This window comes from Vipera berus, assembly GCF_964194415.1.
Source record: "Vipera berus genome assembly, chromosome: 5".
Classification (NCBI taxonomy): Eukaryota; Metazoa; Chordata; class Lepidosauria; order Squamata; family Viperidae; genus Vipera; species Vipera berus.
The window spans coordinates 49,251,095-49,268,690 of NC_138207.1; the positions used below are offsets into that span (position 1 = coordinate 49,251,095).

A 17,596-nucleotide genomic window follows, 5' to 3' on the forward strand; every position below is an offset into this window, starting at 1 on the left:
TAGCCTAACTTAATCAATGATCTCTGGGGCTAAATTAAAGTAAGCTATGTATTTTGTCTTGTATTCATGTCTAGAAATAAATATAAGCTTCACTAAAAATAAATCCTGACACCGCTTTCTCACCAGTTAGATATTAACACACCACCTATGTCATAATCTTGTGTAAGTCTTCTTAATACAGGTAGTCCTTGGCTTATAGCCATTCATTCAGTGACTGTTCAAAATTATGGCATGTTGAAAAAAATGGACAATCAAAATTCTGACCTTCATAGCCTATCTGTGGTCACATGATTGTGATCTGGAGACTTGGTGTCCAGCTCATGTTTAGGATGTTAAAGGGAACTGGGATCACATACTTGCCATTTGTGAACTTCCCACAAGCAAAGTCAAATGAATAGTCGGCCTCCTTGTAGGCCTCCTCCGTCTCTCTGTCACAGCCCTGCACTCCTTATCTGGGACTCACACTTAACAGCCCACACATCTTTGAGTTATGACGCCAACCAGGACTTCTGGGATTGTCGTCTCTAAGTGATGCAGTCACGTGAGTCACACTTTATGATTGCATCATGTAGTGATGGCAATCCTGGTCCATCGTAACTCAAGGAGTACCTGCACGGTTTAAACCTATTGACTTTTCTGACAGTCATTCCTGTGTAGGCAAGTGTAAAATTATTCCATTGTATCTCAAAGGTACCAGCTGGGGAAAGGTTTCTCTGAAGGATAATGGTTACTTCTACTTTAACTTACTTGTATTCGGACTTTATTATATTTATAATGTAAAGAAATACATCCCAATTTTCTTCCAGCTTTAATGACACTAATATTTCTGAATTTAGGAATTATATCAACTGCATTTAACTCCACTTAACTAATTACATAAATTAGTCATAACCTGACTTGAAACTACTTTTGTTAGCAAATATGATTCCAGTCTCTTGCTTTTCCAGGTACTTGTCTCCAATCCTGAAACAAAGAAGCTTATTCTGACTCTCAAGAGAACCCTTGTTAATTCCAAGCTCCCTGTCCTTGCCAGTTTTGAAGATGCCAAGCCAGGCCTGATTGCTCATGGTTTTATTGCGTGTGTTAAGGAATTTGGCTGCATTGTGAAATTCTATAATGATGTGAGGGGCTTAGTACCTACTAATGAACTTGGTTTGCTCCCCTTAACTCTTCCTCAAGAAGCCTTCTATGAAGGCCAGGTAAGCGTTTAATAGAAGTAAAAAGTATCCTTGAGTATTGCACTTAAAACAGCTACCTGAAATGCAGATGTTTGTATAACAGATTTGGCATTTGTTCAATAATATTTTAAAATCTAGACAGCAGCGTAGAATATTTTATCTTTTTTAAAAATAGCACTTTAAGCTAACACTGTGTGGAAAAAACACACATTAAAGACTAAATAAAATCTATACAACTACACAAGTCCAAAGAAAAGTTGTGGAATTTCTCAGTAAAGAAATTGCTAATACAATAGAGATAGGATATAAAGGAGAGCTAGGAGCAATTATGTAATGCTGTCATTATGGAATACATAGCAATTGTGCATTTAATATAAATAAAGTTTTAGTCTGAATCTAATAGTAACTATACACGTGGTGGTATGTTGATGCTGCATCCATTGGTACCTGCTGGCTCTGTCCACAATTAGTTGCACAATTAACCCATAACCATGGTTTGGATAGCCAAGCTAACCATATGGTATTAAAACAGGAATCTGATTTCTTTTGCTTAGAAGAGACTAGAAAATGTTATAATTATTATTATTATTATTATTATTATTTATTCAATTTGTATACCGCCCTTCTCCCGAAGGACTCGGCGGTTAACAGGGCATATATAAATAACAATACAAAAATTAAAAAGAAATTAAACAAATGCCCAATTAAAAATTACAATAACAATAAAAACAGTAAAAAAAAACATTAAAAAACCCTAATGTTCCCCATCAGGCCAGACCAGCTAGTTCAAATAAGTGGGTCTTCAGCCCGCGCCGGAAGGAGCGAAGGTCCGATGCCATCCGGAGCTCAACCGGCAGTTGGTTCCATAACGCCGGAGCGCCCACAGAGAAGGCCCTCCCCCTGGGGGCCACCAGTTGACATTCCCTGACCGGAGGCACCCTGAGGAGGCCCTCTCTGTGGGCACGCACAGGGCGGAGGGGAGTTGACGCCGGCAGCAGGTGGTCCTCGAGGTACCCCGGACCCATGCCATGTAAGGATTTAAAGATCATAACCAAAACCTTGAACCTCACCCGGAAGACAACTGGTAACCAATGCAGCTCGCGGAGCAAAGGTGTAACATGGGAGTACCGGGAAACTCCCAAGACAACTCTCGCGGCCGCATTCTGTACCAGTTGGAGCCTCCGAGTGGTCTTCAAGGGAAGCCCCATGTAAAGAGCATTGCAGTAGTCCAGGCGAGAGGTCACGAGCGCATGAGTGACCGTACACAGGGCATCCCGGTCCAGATAGGGCCGCAACTGGCGCACCAGGTGAATGATCTTTCTCTGAAAGAAATCAGAGAATGAAGGAGTATCTTTTTTAATTTGTAGTTTGTTTAGTCTTCATTCTCTGTTCCAAATGGATAAAGCTAAAGGTCCTTGTTCATACCCTATGTTAAACATGGTGGATCAGTTCATAGACAGTAGGGCTGCCGTGTGTACCTACTTGCTGCTAAACCAGTTTAATATGATTGGCAAACTGCTGCTCAGTGTGTTAGATCTGGATGTACTTAATCATAATTATGTTTTTCCTTTTTTTAAATAAAAAACCCACAGGTAGTCAAAGTGACTGTATTAAAATGTGAGCCTGAGCAGGAAAGATTGTTGCTTTCATTCAGATTGGGAGAGGATGCTATTTCAAAGAACGCTGAAAGAACAGAAACTTCAAAGAACCATGAAATGGTATATGAAACTGGACAGGTAATTTGTTCTAAAATATTTATTTTCCATTACTTGAGAAGAATGTCAGAGGCAAACTTTAAAGCTGTCAGGGATAATCGAAGATATTTTTTCACTCCCTGATATGTATGGGAGGAAAAGTTCCCATTTCAGCAACCCTGACAAAATTCTTAATTTTCTAGAGCAAAAGATAAAAAGGTGAGGGAGATTGATTTTTGAATAGTGACATTGAATGGTCAAAAAACAATTTTGATCCCTTCCCCCACATTATCACTCCCCTTTAAGAACAAGATTAAAATATTTTTCTCCTGTAAGGAAGCAGTTGAGAGGATGTGATTTCTATTAACACAACTGGCTCTGGTATTAATCTTAACCATTTTCACTTCCCTTGTTTTCATTTCTTAATTTCCAGCAAAGAAACCTGTATACAGGAAATTCTAGACTGACCCTTTGCTTCCGTAAAGGGCTAAAGATACAGCAATGAGCTAGCGTTGAGCTGTTTGATGAAGTAACATTATAAAATGCTCCATATGAGATTCAGTAAAGATTCTTACTGCTCCTGGACGTTTATTTTTAAATAGATAAATAGATAAAGCTGCTTGGAAATACTGTATTATAAAGTGAAAATAGTCTAAAACCTGTTTTTTTATTGTGCTATTTAGATTGTCGATGTAAAAATTCTGAACAAGAAAGAAGATGGCCTGGAGGTTGCAATCCTACCCAACAATGTTTCGGCCTACCTTCCCACAGCACAACTTTCTGATCACGTCTCCAATAGCAAGTTGTGGTGGCATTGTCTCAAGGAAGGTGATGTTCTCCAAAAGGTTATATGCCTCCATAACAAAGGAGGTCACATTGTATCCTTTTAGTTCTTGCCAAGACTTGATTTAATCCATTTGCCACCTTATATTGTGCAACAGCATGTACTCAAAGTGCTTCTCTCCAAAGCCTTGTGATTCCCAGCCAAATTGCTGGCTGGGTGGAGAGAATTCATTGGTTTTTCCTCCCATGGCATCTGACTTGTATTCAGTTGGCTGTCTGCATCATGATTTATTTCATATCTCCCCAGCCTCTTTTATCCTTCAGATGGGCCAAACTAACTGGAAATTCTGGCTCTGTCAAGCCACTTGTTAAAAAACACTGATCAGTGCAGATGAGATGTTCTCCACTATAGCACTGTTTCAGTTTCAAATACATTAATAGTCTAGGGTGGAGTGTTTGATTTCTATTATCCAGTACAAAAATTCCTAGGCCTGTTTTTTTTAAAAAAAAATTCCCTAATTCATTATGTAGATCTTGAGTAGAAAGCCAGCGTTGATTTCCTCTATGGAGGATGAACATTTAGTGAAGAGTTTTGCTGATATCCAGCCTGGATTACTGCTTACTGGCTTTGTGAGAAACATCATGTCTTATGGTGTATTTGTGGAGTTTCCTTATGGTTTAACTGGGCTGGCCCCCAAATCGGTAAGACTTGTTTCAGTGTTCATTATAAACATTGCTTTATTCAGATGCATTGGTTGAGAGGTATTCGTTAATACAAATTTTTAAGTTAAAATGTCTTATGTCGTCTTATTCTTCATAAAATCATAGAACTGGAAAGGGACTTTTTGGCCATCAAATCCAACCCCCTCCCCATTAATGCAGAGACACATTTATTAAAGGGAAGCCCACTATTTGTTTGGGTTATTGGTTCTACTGTCAATTCACCTTCAAGAATTAAAACTTTCATTTGGAATGGGCTTGATAATAAAATGGTGAGTAGGGGCAGAACTTTGAAATTCTGCAGGCAAGGTCTGCATTCAGGAACAACAACAAAAAAGGCAGAATTTCAAAGGGAATAAAATTGAATAGAATTATGCAATGTAGATTATTAAATGTAAAGCAAGAACAAGCATGCTGTTTGCTGGTTCATACTGAGGAGTAGAAATAAGTCAAAGGCAGTAGATACCCTGTTTCCCTGAAACTAACGCCTATCCCCAAAATAAGCCCTAGCTTGGTCCTATGTAAGCCCTACCCCTAAAATAAGCCCTAGTTTGGGGGTGACGCACACACTTAAAAATCAAGCTAGGGCGGGGGTGGGGTGTGTGGATCTGCCTCATGCGCCCTGCACCCACTTATTTTGCAGCCAGCCTTCTCCTTGCCTGCCCATATCTTCTGAGGCGTCTTCTGCATCCAGGCCTGCATTTCTGAAAAGGCCACTGCAGCCGAGAACCAAGCTATGGATTGAATCCATAGCTTGGTACTCAGCTGCAGAGGCCTCCAGAAAGGCCTGACTGCGAAATGCAGGCCAGAATGCAGCTGCAACATGAAGCTGCTCCTTCGGCTGCAGAAGAAGTGGACCGGCTGGGTAGGGCTGTCAGTGCAAGAGGTGAGTAAAAAAGACAGCCCCTGAAAATAAGACCTGGTGCCTCTTTTGGAGGCAAAAAAAAATTACCGGGTCTTATTTTCGGGGGAAATATGGTAGTAGAACAATAAATACTGCAGTAGAATTTGTCCTAATCAGCCATTTGGGGTGTATTGCTCTTCTCTTGGAGGCCTTGGGGTTGATGCTGATATAATTGTATCCTGTCTCCTTATCACTGCAGGCAATGAGTGACAAGTTTGTGACAGACACGAAAGACCATTTTGTGGTAGGTCAAACTGTACTTGCCAAGGTGACCAGTGTTGATGAGGAGAAGCAGCGCATCTTGCTGTCCCTGAAGATATCAGAGTGCTCTGTTGAGGGGTCTGTTTCTGAGAGCGTTGCCCTACTGGAACAGTACTTTAACGAACTGCAGGAGATTATGAGCTTCACGAGCAATAGAGGTAAAACTGTTTGGGAACACAAAGGATGGCATGTGAAAGTCTTATGTCTGCATTTGCTATTACAATGGTTGCATTGTGAAGCTATGCAAACATTTATATTTTTAAAAAATAATAAAAGTTGAGAGTCATAGGATTCTATTTCAGGCAAAATTTGTTGCCTGATGACTCACTCACTCTTCCTTCCTTCCTTCCTTCCTTCCTTCCTCCCTCCCTCCCTCCCTCCCTCCCTCCCTCTCTCTCTCTCTCTCTCTCTCTCCCTCCCTCCCTCCCTCCCTCCCTCTCTCTCTCTCTCTCCCTCCCTTCCTTCCTTCCTTCCTTCCTTCTTTCCTTCTAAGTTAAACACAAGAAGGCAATTTTCAAGGGTCAGTGCTTAAATGGATCTCTCAATATTAAGCAACTTGTGGCCCACCAGATGGTGCTGCCTTCAGCTTGCGTCATCCCTTATTGCTAGGTATTAAGAGTTCTAGCTTTTTTGGCATGCTTTGCCCTTTCGGCTCTTTGCCCTGCTGAGTACCGTAAGGAGTTGAAAGGGAGTTGGAGGCCACAGATTGCTATTTTTTGTCTTATTCTAGGAGAACTAACTTAAGGAAATTTATTAGAAGAACTTAATTACTATGACATTGAAACCTTTGTCAAAAGATGAAGATAAAATGTACATTGACTTTATACACTTTCAAAATAAAAAATCAATTTGCAAATAAAATTTAATTCATTTTCTTCTTATTGACAGATGATTCCAGTGTGGCTAAGAAACTCTCCAAATTAAAAGTGGGGCAGAGGCTAGACCTGGTTGTTACCGAAGTTAAGGCTGATGGCTCAGCAGTTTTCAGTGGTCCACGTGTTTCTGATTTGACTGTAATAGCCAATCACAGCCAACTTGGAGGTACAGTATTTATCCCCCTCCAACTCTTGTTTGATCCCCTCTATCTTTTGTTACCCTTGAAATGAATTGCTGATTACTGTAGAGTTACATCTTTTCGAGGCAGAAGGAATGAGATCATAAGGACACAAGGGATCAAGTGAATGTTGCATTTCCTTCTCTAATTATAGCCCAATTAGATGGTAGCGGTTTTCCAGCTTTGGCTGAAGTCAAAAAGCTAATGGACCTATTTAATACTCTGAGTCCACCAGAAAAGCCTAGTGCATAGAGAAAGAAATAGAAAAACAATCTTAGAAAAAAGTAATAGCTGATCACTATTGTTGCCAAATAAACTATTTATGTTTCTGAAGTCACTGGGAATTGAGCTTGTAATTTAACTAAAGTTTCTCTTATTAGGGCACCATTAATTGTTGCTTTCTTTAACTGAATGTGGAACATTTATCTTCATCTAAGTATTGTCTTTTTAAGGCAGAAGTATTATTGACGGTCAAAAAGTAAAAGCTGTAATTATCTGTGTTGATCTTCTAAAATCAAAGATCTATGTATCTCTTCAAGAACAACTGCTGTCTCCCAAATCCAAGAAGGTATGATGTTCTTTTTTATACTTAACTCTAAGATAGATACATGCTTATATGAGTAATGATGAAACCACAGAAAAAGCATTACTCTAATAGTTACCGAAATGGACAAATCTTTATAATGGAATGCCTCCCTAAGTTATATAATAATACCTTTATAAAAGATATTAAAAGATACCAAGAAGAAGGGAAAAAAATTGGTTCTTTCCTATGTCTTAGAGGGACTTAAAAGTGGTGGTTGATTTAAGTCATAGTATTTCACATATTATTTAAGGTTACTATTTAACCTTTGGGGAATAATAGGCACATGTGAGAATAAATCCAGCATACATGCATACCTGTAAATATCCTAAAGGTTTTCCTTCATCAAAACCTGTTGCTAGTCTTAATAACTTAATGTTTTGGGGATTTTTTTCTTTCATAGTTTTGTAGCCTAAAATGGTACAAATGGTATGTCTTAGAAAGTCGTAATAAATAAATTCCCAGATATGATTAAAAAGTTGTGAAATTCCTGAAGCTTTTTTAAAGAAGGATAAAACATAAGTTTCAAATAGGGCAAAGCAAATATATTGCATGTATAACAGACTTTTTTTTGGTTTTCTGACTGCAACTTCTATATATTTCAGTTAATCCTGAATTCTCAGCATGAGGCTGTTGTACACCACGTGGCCACAGAGTATGCAGTTGTTTCCTTGTTAGGAACAGGTCGGCTGATTGCAATCCCAGTGGCTTCCCACTTGAATGACACATTCCGATTTGATTCTGAAAAACTGAAGATGGGACAGTCAGTCAAAGTGGTTCTGAAAAGCACACAGATTGGTGGTGATCATGGGATGTTATTTGCTGTACATGGTTCAGGGAAGAAGAAGAACGTAATCAGATCACGTCATGAATCAGAGACACTAGAGAACACCTCACTTGTAACAAAAGAGTTGCCAAGCTCAGGAGACATAGTCAGTGGAATTGTTAAGTCTGTCAAACCCACTCATGTCTTAGTGGTATTTAATGATAGGTTGACTGGCTCCATTCATGCATCCCAGATCCTGGATGATGTTACTGTAGGCACTTTCCCAACATCATTACTAAAGGTTGGACAGAAGATTACTGCTCGGGTGATTGGAGGCAAAGGCATTAAAAGTCACAAGTAAGACAACATTTTATATATTTCTTGTATTGTGGCTAACATTTATTTTCACTGTGGTTCAATAGGCTAGCAAGCACAGCATTCATCATGCATTTGCTATTTTGTTTTTAATTTTTACTCCTAGTTCCAGAAAAATTTCTTGTTAAATGTACTTATTAGATTACTTACCTCTCCCTTTTTCCTTCAGGAGTACACACCTGTCCATCTCCTAATTTTTCCTAGAGCCATGTGACATGGCTTTGGCTGTAGAAATTCCAAAATCACTCAGTCAGCTATTATAAGTTTGGAATTAGACCCAAGCCTTCTCATTCTTGGCCTAGTGTTTTAAGCACTGTGATCTATATTCCCATTTTAAGTACCTACTCATTTCAATCCGGAAGGGATAAGAAGGCAACCTGGAACTTTCCCCCGGTGAAAGAAGTTAAATACAGTGATTTTTCCCACTTTCCATCTGTGTAGGAGTTAGTTTTGTATGGAGAAATCTCCTTGTGGCTGTTTATAAGCTCAGAGTCAGAGTGTCTTTTTAGGAGCAACTAGAGATAAGGATTTAAAATCTGTCCATGTAATCACAATAGGTTGCCATGAACAGTTGTAAAGCTTCAGGGGGCTTTTTAAATTTAAATGCGCTTTCCTCTATGTTTTATTATTTCAAATGCATCAGCTAAATTAAAAAGGTTGAGATTTACAAAAGAAAAAAATCTGAAATGTTTGTATTGTAATGTACTTATTGAGATCCAGGTTCTTATGAGCCACTTTGGTGTACTAGTTAAGGTACCAGGCTAGAAATCGGAGAACATGAGTTCCAGTTCCACCTTAGGCACAAAACCAGCTGAGTGATTTTGCATCAGTCACACTCTCTCAACCCGGGGAAGGAGGCAGTGGCAAACTACTTCCAAAATCTTGCCCAAAAAACCTGCAGGGACTTTTGAGGCTATTGCCAGGAGTTAGCACTGACTTAAAGGCGCACACAAACATACACACATGCACAGTCTTCCAATTCATGTGCATATTTCTGCAACCTGGAGAATAACTGCCACCGCATTTGACAGATACTGGACGTTTGGATTCCTGAGAACAAGTTTTATATAATTGAACATTTTTCGTTCTGGAGAAAATACAGTGTTTCCGAGAGGTACCACTATAGGAATTTCTTGCATTTTCTGATGTACTTTTCCCTTTTATTTGAAATGAAAATGATGAATCTAGCCTAACATTAACAGATGAAAAGCTATTGGCTTGTGTATTTGTTAGTGTGTTAGGTGAGTGCATTTGCTGTTTCTATTTTTCATGATTCCAAGTGGTATTCATATGGTAATATCTCTTAATTTACAGATATCTGCCCATCACCCACACCCACTTCACCCATACATTCCTAGACCTCAGTATCCGACCAAGGTAAGGAAATCTTTCAGTACAGAGCTTGGCCATTAAGATGAAGCCTTAGAACATGTTTAGAATATAATCCATTCTCTAAACGTTCCTTTCTGGCCGTTATTCATAAGTTACGGTTGTGCTATTCTAATCTGAACAAGGGACGTGGTGGCTCAGTGGGTTAGGATGCTGAGCTTGTCGATCAGAAGGTCGGCAGTTTGGCGGGTCGAATCCCGAGTGCCGTGTTACTCGTCCCAGCTTCTGCCAACCTAGCAGTTCGAAAGCACGTAAAAATGCAAGTAGAAAAATAGGGACCACTACGGTGGGAAGGTAACAGCGTTCTGTTCGCCTTTGGCGTCTAGTCATGCCGGCCACATGACCACAGAGACGTCCTCAGACAAGCGCTGGCTCTTCGGCTTTGAAACGGATGTGAGCACCGGCCCCTAGAGTCGGAAACGACTAGCACGCATGTGCAGGGGAACCTTTACCTTTACCTAATCTGAACAAATATTTCTAAATAATCCAAAAGGCTAGATGAGAGTTAAATAAGCTTGTAATAGATGTCTTGGGATCTGAATACGCATGTGACCTTGCAGCTGCTTGTTCCTAAGTATGAAATACAAGATACTTTGCAGAGAAGGGAGAAACAGGAATGCCAAAGGAGAATGCCTGGGCATAACCTATTTTACTTTCTTTTATGAACAGTGAACTGAAAGAGGAAAGTAAAGCAGCCTTGAATGCTGAAAATGACAGCCCAGAAGAAAGACCGAAATCTGGGCAGACAGTGACATGCTATGTTAAAAAGGTGAGATCTAGAATTTCTCAACTTCTGTACGCTGGGAATTTTTTCTTATCTTTTAACTTTGGATAAAATACAATGAGAAATGTCTTATTATTATTATTATTATTATTATTATTATTATTATTATTATTATTATTATTATTATTATTATTATTATTATTATAAAATCATTTGCATCTTTTCCTCCAAAATTATTACTTTGAAGAGTTAAGAGTTTTATTTTTTACTTTGTTTTATGTGCATATGTGTGTGAGATTAGGTGCAGGCAATGCTGAAATTCCTGAAATAACTTTAGAACCTTTGGTAAGAGGTTACATTGATGAATCATCTGTCTTTTTCCAATGAAATGTTGAAGTGGGTGTTGTGTATTTTCTCAGTACAATGTATTAAAGAAACGGCTGGAGGTGGAGGTCACTTCTACCATCAGAGGGAGAGTTCCGCAGCTGCTGCTTTTTTCGAATCCCAAGGTAATCGCTAAGGGATAAGAGGTACAATATCCTTAAGCATATCTTAGGAAGCTGCTACTAGTAATGTGAAATTTATCATTTGGTGAGAGGCACGAACTTTAAAATATTTCACATCAACCTGTATCTTGTTATACTATGTCCGGATTATAGTTCTGTTTCCTGTTTCTGTGCTATTAAACGTTCTAGGAGACAACTGTTAATCTGATAAAATCTAATCAGATCCCATAAAGTCCCCACAACATGCATAACACAAATGGTGGTTTTGGTAGCACACAGAAGTCACCGTTACTGGAATAAGAGTTCCCCCCCACCATCCTTCTTCAACAGGTCTTTAATACTGTGACTCTTATGCCAGGGAAGTGTATGAAATAATTTATATTTACTAGTCCCTTTCCCTTTAACAGGGCAGAAAGCAATCAGCATGAGTTAATTTAGCTCTATGGGTGACTCTTTGGAGTTAATCTAAGTCAGACATGTCAAACACAAGGCCTGGGAGCCAGATCCGGCCCACGAAGTGGTTTCATGTGGCCCGCGAAGCCATCCTGGAAACAGTGAGGGAACGGCCTCCACTGCCTTGGCCCTGGCCCAGAGACCCTCCTTCTGCCAGAGACTCTCAGATCTGTCCCACTCCTGCCCAGGCCCCCATAGGCACCCTTGATGCGAACGATGTAGAGCTGGCCATGTCCACCCAGTAGGCCATACGCACTCTAGCCACGCCCACCCTGGCCATACCCACCCAGCCCCCTGAGGGCAACCGCAATGCTGATGCGGCCCTCAATGAAATTGAGTTTGACACCCCTGATCTAAGTGTTGACTATCACTGCCTTTTTTTGTATTTTTGTAAGACACTAGCCCTCTCCACGGACTCAATTACATTTTATGTTTTTGTTCTAGTTATGCCATCTTCCGTGACTCCTGTGTGTTGCATAACAGCATTCTTACGTGGCCTGTAATCTTCCTGTAAAAGGCTTGTTGCATTCTTTGAGAGTTAAGGATCAAAAATAGACACATGAAGCTTTTGTTTGGTTATTCATATGGAAAACTTTGAGATTTCTTACTGATCATTTGCCATAGCTTGAAGCCTGTGCTTAGCCTTAACTCTCCAGGACTGTGTCTCATGAAAAACTCTTATAGTAGCACAAAATATTTTTCAGGAATTGACCAAACTGGGCATTTTTTTGCAAGTATTCTGAACATCGTCTATATTTTTTTCTATAGGATATAAAATATGCAAGGAAATGCTTCAAAAAAGGACAGGCTTTGACTGCAACAGTGACAGATTGTGATATTTCTGGAACCAAACTCTCTCTGTCACTAACAGGTATATTTAAATAGTGATCAATGCATTAAAATCAGATAATTAGGTATTTCGGTGCCAAGTTACAGTTATTGGGTATGGTGCCTGGAGCCAGGAAAAAGTTGCTGACTCCATTTACTGGGAGTAAGTGCTGCAGAGATTACAGGATTATATTGTATATTTTGTTTCTGCTACTGGTAGTTTGATACAGTCTTTGTCACACTATGGTAGAACTTCTAGCACTCTTAATTGGGACTGGATGAAATTTTTTGTATTTAGAACTTGATCTAAGGCATGCTTGAAAAATAAGACTAACAATCCACAATCTCAAAGGTGTAAGACTATGTCCTCTATAACAGTTATCTATAGTGTCTGTTCTGGATTTCCTCAGGCATTCATTCATTGGAGAAAGGAACAATTGTACTTGGCACTGTGAAACGAATTATTCCACATGTTGGTTTGCATATTATTCTTCCATTTGGAAGGATTGGTAAAATCAGTCTTTTCCAGCTAAATGATTCATACAAAGAGCAGCCACTTGAAGACTTCAGTATTGGAAAAATGGTCAGGTAAGAGACCTCTGCAAAAGCTTTAAATAACTGAAAGTAATTATCTTTAACAATGATGTTGATTATTCCTTACTTTTAGATGGCAAATTTTATATTGCATTTTGATTTGTGAAATATGTCAATGTAATATCAATGCCAAACATCTTAAAATTAGCCAGGACAACTTGAGATGTGTGTTCCAGTTGCTTAGAACAGTCTTCTCCAACCTGGTGCCTTTCAGTCTGTTATGAGTATAATTCCCAACCAGCAATGCCTTTGGAAGCCTGGAAATTACGCTTCCAGAGTATATGAAGGATGCCATGTCGTTACAAACCTACATTTTGAATTCCCATTTTCAGATCATTGATTTTCTTAAGCTACTTTGAAAACAAATCTTTGGTTTTGACTGCCAATATTTCAGGATGGATCCTTGCTCAGGAATAGTTTTCATAAATAATGTTTTTCTTCTAAAGATTTACATACTGCGCTCCCCTATAACCATCTCATCTGTGATTTTAAAAAAATATAATTTTTAAAAACTAATTTTGAAAAGTTCATTAAAACAGAAGGAAGATAAACCTCTCCTGAAAGCAATTTCCAAAACTTAGTTACGTTCTTAAGAAAATTCCGCTTGATAGTCTCAACCAGCTGGATTTCTAGGGATACTAAGAAAATGTAAGAGAGGTTCTTTGATGGTTATTGCAATAAGAAATTAAGCTTGAATTTGAAAATGTGATATTTCAACCACCCCAACTTAATCCCTTCTGAACTGCCTGAAAAGAAACAAATCAAAACTAGTGCATGTGTTTTAGTAAAGGGAGTTACATCTTCCTTCAGATCATGCTTGATAATTTTGCCACTTTATTCTGGACCACCTTTTCCAAGTACCTTCCAATGCCAATATTAAGTACAGTGTTTTGGAATGCTCCAACATGATAATCTAAGGCAGGGGTGTCAAACTCAATTTCATTGAGGGCCACATCAGCATTGCAGTTGCCCTCAGGGGGCTGGGTGGGTATGCCCATGGTGGGCATGGCCTACTGGGTGGGCATGGCTAGAGTCCGTATGGCCTACTGGGTGAGCATGGCCAGCTCTACATCATTCGCATCAAGGGTGCCTATGGGGGCCTGGGCAGGAGTGGGACAGATCTGAGGGTCTCTGGCAGAAGGAGGGTCTCTGGGCCAGGGCCAAGGCAGTGGGGGCCGTTCCCTCACTGTTTCCAGGATGGCTTCGTGGGCCGCATGAAACCACTTTGCAGGCCGGATCCGGCCCCCAGGCCTTGTGTTTGACACGTCTGATCTAAGACATGTATAATGTAATCAGCTTTTTCTTTTATTGGACATAATCACATCTGAAGTTGCATACAAGGTTACTTTTTATTTTTTTTCTTCTGTATAGATGTTATATTCTTTCTGTTGAAGACAATGCAGTAAAAGTATCCCTCCGGCCATCCAGGTAAGGAAATACTGCCTCATCTACTATCAGAAGAAAAACCTGCGCTTAGTCCTAATGCAATTCCATTGTATTATAAATGTGTATTTTGAGAATAGTATGGGATTTGACGTTCTAATTTATTTTGCCTATGCAGGAAGAAGGCACTTAACTCATTTTCCTGTTTACTTTAGGATAAATCCTAAAGGCCATCATAAAGCTGAAGATCCTGAAATTGTTTCCCTTGATAACATTCAGAATGGTCAACTCATCAGAGGTTATGTCAAATCTATTACAGCATCAGGCATCTCTTTGGGGTGAGTTTGTTCACAATCATAAAAGTAAATAGAGATATTTTTTCACTTCTGTGTATGCCTCCTTGTGTGTGTCTGTTTGAATCTTACCAGATTTAATTAGTATACAGATATATTCCTTAAATCAAACAGTTTTTTAACATCTCTTTTTGGAGAATAATTATTTGTGCTTGAAAAAAAACACTATTCCTTTTTATCCTTTCTATGTGGCAACTAGAGAAGCACTAGAAAAATATAGAGCTCACATCCTTCTTATATTTAGCATTGTCACACAAAGGCAGCTTCTGCATTTTTGTTACGGCCATGGCTTGCATTTTTTTAGCCGTATCATGGGTACCATTTAAAAATATGAAGAAGTTACAGTCTTCTTTCTTGACAGGTTATCGGATTCAGTGGTGGGTCAAATCTCCTTTCAGTATGTCACCCCATTCTTTGTGGCAGATCATTCACTCTGTATGAAGTACATACATATAGACCAGCTTCTTACTGCCAAAGTTCTCAGGTAAGTAGGATGTTTTCTCAGAACCACAGTTCCCCTGAGGTGGCAAAATTGTGTGCAGTAAAAAGTATGATTAAGAGAGGCCCGCAGGGACCAGGGTATGGTGTTTTGGTGAGTTGCGTATGTGTTTTACTTGATGTTAATCATTTTATTAACTGATCATAATACTATCTTTGTCAGAATCCATTTGTATCCCATTCATAAAACCCCATCTGTATGTTCTAAAATCTTACATCCCTCACTGGATTCTGCCATTCCCAAGGAGGAGAAGAGAAGATGTTAATTGGCTATCCTTATCCATTTGTTGCAAGGGTGTTTATTTCAGCCTGCCTGGAGGCTGTCATTAGACCAGGGGGAAACCTTTGAACTGAGAAGAACAAAGAAAGGGAAGGGGGGAGAGATCTGGTTTGTATCTCCGATTAGAATCTGAAAGGGAGGAAGGAAATGTCGTAAAGGCATGGAAGATCCCTTTTCCCTGCGAAGGTTTTGACACCTGAACCTTAATTGATCCAGGACTGACCAAATGGACTGAGGTGAGGGAGGTTTCACTTGGGGACACTTTAAAAGTACCAAACCGTAACACAGTTTTCAGATCCTGTCTAGATTTCCCACTGACAATTATGTTTTAGTAAAAGTTCCTTTTTGGACAATTCTGTCTCTAAGAGTTCTTCTTTCCTAAGACGTGGATTGGGGTGGGACCTTACAATCTTACTGAAATGGTGCGAAGCTGGACAGATTAAAAATGTAAAGCATTTTGTACATTTAAGAGGACACTATAGACTTCATAATTATGCTAGTTCTTTCTCCTGTCCTGTCCTGTGTTCTAATCATTCTGCAGTATAAACAGAGAAGAAAACCTTGTGGAGCTCTCTCTCCTTCCTGAAGACACAGGGAAGCCGAGCATTATTCCATGTGATGAAAAGCCTTGTAGTGAAAAGGATACACCCTCCCAGAAATCAAGAAATCAAAGGAGGAAGCTTTCTGAAAGCGAGCAGGTATCGATCCTGGAAGAGACTTTAGGCTTAATTAGGAAACATTTTGTTAAACCAATGTAGTTGTTATATATTTTCAGCTTCTTTCTGCTATATATGTGCAGAGATACATACTATTTTTTTAAAAAAACTACTGTTTTAACACTTTCTTTTCTTTCAATGACAGGAAGTAACGCCAGCAAAAAAGAGAGCCTATTGCGCTGAGGACGGCGATAGTGGTGTTGAGGTTTATTGTCGGGAGGAAGAGGAGAAGGAAAAGAAGCAGAAGAAGAAGACTAAAGTAAACGGCCGCGGGAAGGGGATAGGTCTGTTGAGATGGTGAAAGCCGCATGTTGTACTGAGTGGGATGATGGATGTGAGTATATATTTCTGCTTCTTCCTCAGCTGGGAAAAGAAGTTCCAAGACTGAAGGTTTCAACCAGCTTTATGTGGGAGGAGGGCTTAAACGTGCTGGATGGAACCACATTGATTCCAACGGAGCCCAGCTCAGACAGCGAAGAAGAAAATGATGCTGAATCTGTGGTACGGTATCTCTGTATTGTTTGCTCTTGGGATTAATTTGTATGCAACGACAGTTAGTATGTAGTTGCCCTTCAGTTAACCTTTCAGTAAAAGGGCCCATCTAGTTGAAAGTTGTGTGTGTGTGTGTGTGTGTGTGTGTGTACGTGCGCACAAGAGAGAGAGAGAGAGATTCTTTATAAAGTTACCGTATATACTTGAGTATAAGCCGAATTTTTCAGCCCACTTTTTGGGCTGAAAAATTCCACTTCGGCTTATACTCCAGTCAACAAAAAAACTTACCGAGGACTTGTGCGCGGCCGAGGCTTTGGTGCTTCCGGGATCGCGCGCACCTCTCCCAAGCCACCGCCATCCGGAGACCTGCCAAAGTTTGGGGAGGTTTGGGGAGGTGCGCGCGCACCTCCCCAAACCTCCCCAAACGTCGGCAGGTCTCCGGACCTCCGCGCCTTGCCTGCCTGCTTCTTTCCGCAGCGGAAAGAAGCAGGCAGGCAGGGCGCGGAGGAACGGAGACCTGCCGACGTTTGGGGAGGTTTGGGCGCCTCCCCAAACCTCGGCAGGTCTCTGTTCCTCCGCGCAGACCTGCCGACGTTTGGGGAGGTTTGGGCGCCTCCCCAAACCTCCCCAAACCTCGGCAGGTCTCCGTTCCTCCGCGCAGACCTGCCGACGTTTGGGGAGGTTTGGGCGCCTCCCCAAACCTCGGCAGGTCTCCGTTCCTCCTGCCGACCTTTGGGGAGGTTTGGGCGCCTCCCCAAACCTCCCCAAACCTCGGCAGGTCTCCGTTCCTCCTGCCGACCTTTGGGGAGGTTTGGGCGCCTCCCCAAACCTCCCCAAAGGTCGGCAGGAGGAACGGAGACCTGCCGAGGTTTGGGGAGGTTTGGGGAGGCGCCCAAACCTCCCCAAAGGTCGGCAGGAGGAACGGAGACCTGCCGAGGTTTGGGGAGGTTTGGGGAGGCGCCCAAACCTCCCCAAAGGTCGGCAGGTCTGCGCGGAGGAACGGAGACCTGCCGAGGTTTGGGGAGGCGCCCAAACCTCCCCAAAGGTCGGCAGGAGGAACGG

The 17,596-nt window shown here is 40.7% G+C and overlaps 1 protein-coding gene across 3 annotated transcripts in view; it reads left to right on the forward strand.

The window, feature by feature from the left end:
• Positions 1-17,596, forward strand: part of PDCD11 (programmed cell death 11) — a 44,630-nt gene that overhangs the window by 20,370 nt on the left and 6,664 nt on the right. For all 3 annotated transcript variants that reach the window (XM_081328180.1, XM_081328182.1, XM_081328181.1), the window contains exons 13-31: positions 948-1,199; positions 2,771-2,914; positions 3,556-3,750; positions 4,187-4,357; positions 5,479-5,698; positions 6,429-6,581; positions 7,047-7,162; positions 7,783-8,300; positions 9,633-9,695; positions 10,377-10,476; positions 10,851-10,940; positions 12,159-12,261; positions 12,629-12,806; positions 14,184-14,240; positions 14,411-14,533; positions 14,910-15,032; positions 15,868-16,024; positions 16,188-16,301; positions 16,406-16,543. In XM_081328180.1, the coding sequence (XP_081184306.1) occupies positions 948-1,199; positions 2,771-2,914; positions 3,556-3,750; positions 4,187-4,357; positions 5,479-5,698; positions 6,429-6,581; positions 7,047-7,162; positions 7,783-8,300; positions 9,633-9,695; positions 10,377-10,476; positions 10,851-10,940; positions 12,159-12,261; positions 12,629-12,806; positions 14,184-14,240; positions 14,411-14,533; positions 14,910-15,032; positions 15,868-16,024; positions 16,188-16,301; positions 16,406-16,543 (3,015 nt within the window). The remainder of the gene's footprint in view (positions 1-947; positions 1,200-2,770; positions 2,915-3,555; positions 3,751-4,186; positions 4,358-5,478; positions 5,699-6,428; positions 6,582-7,046; positions 7,163-7,782; positions 8,301-9,632; positions 9,696-10,376; positions 10,477-10,850; positions 10,941-12,158; positions 12,262-12,628; positions 12,807-14,183; positions 14,241-14,410; positions 14,534-14,909; positions 15,033-15,867; positions 16,025-16,187; positions 16,302-16,405; positions 16,544-17,596) is intronic.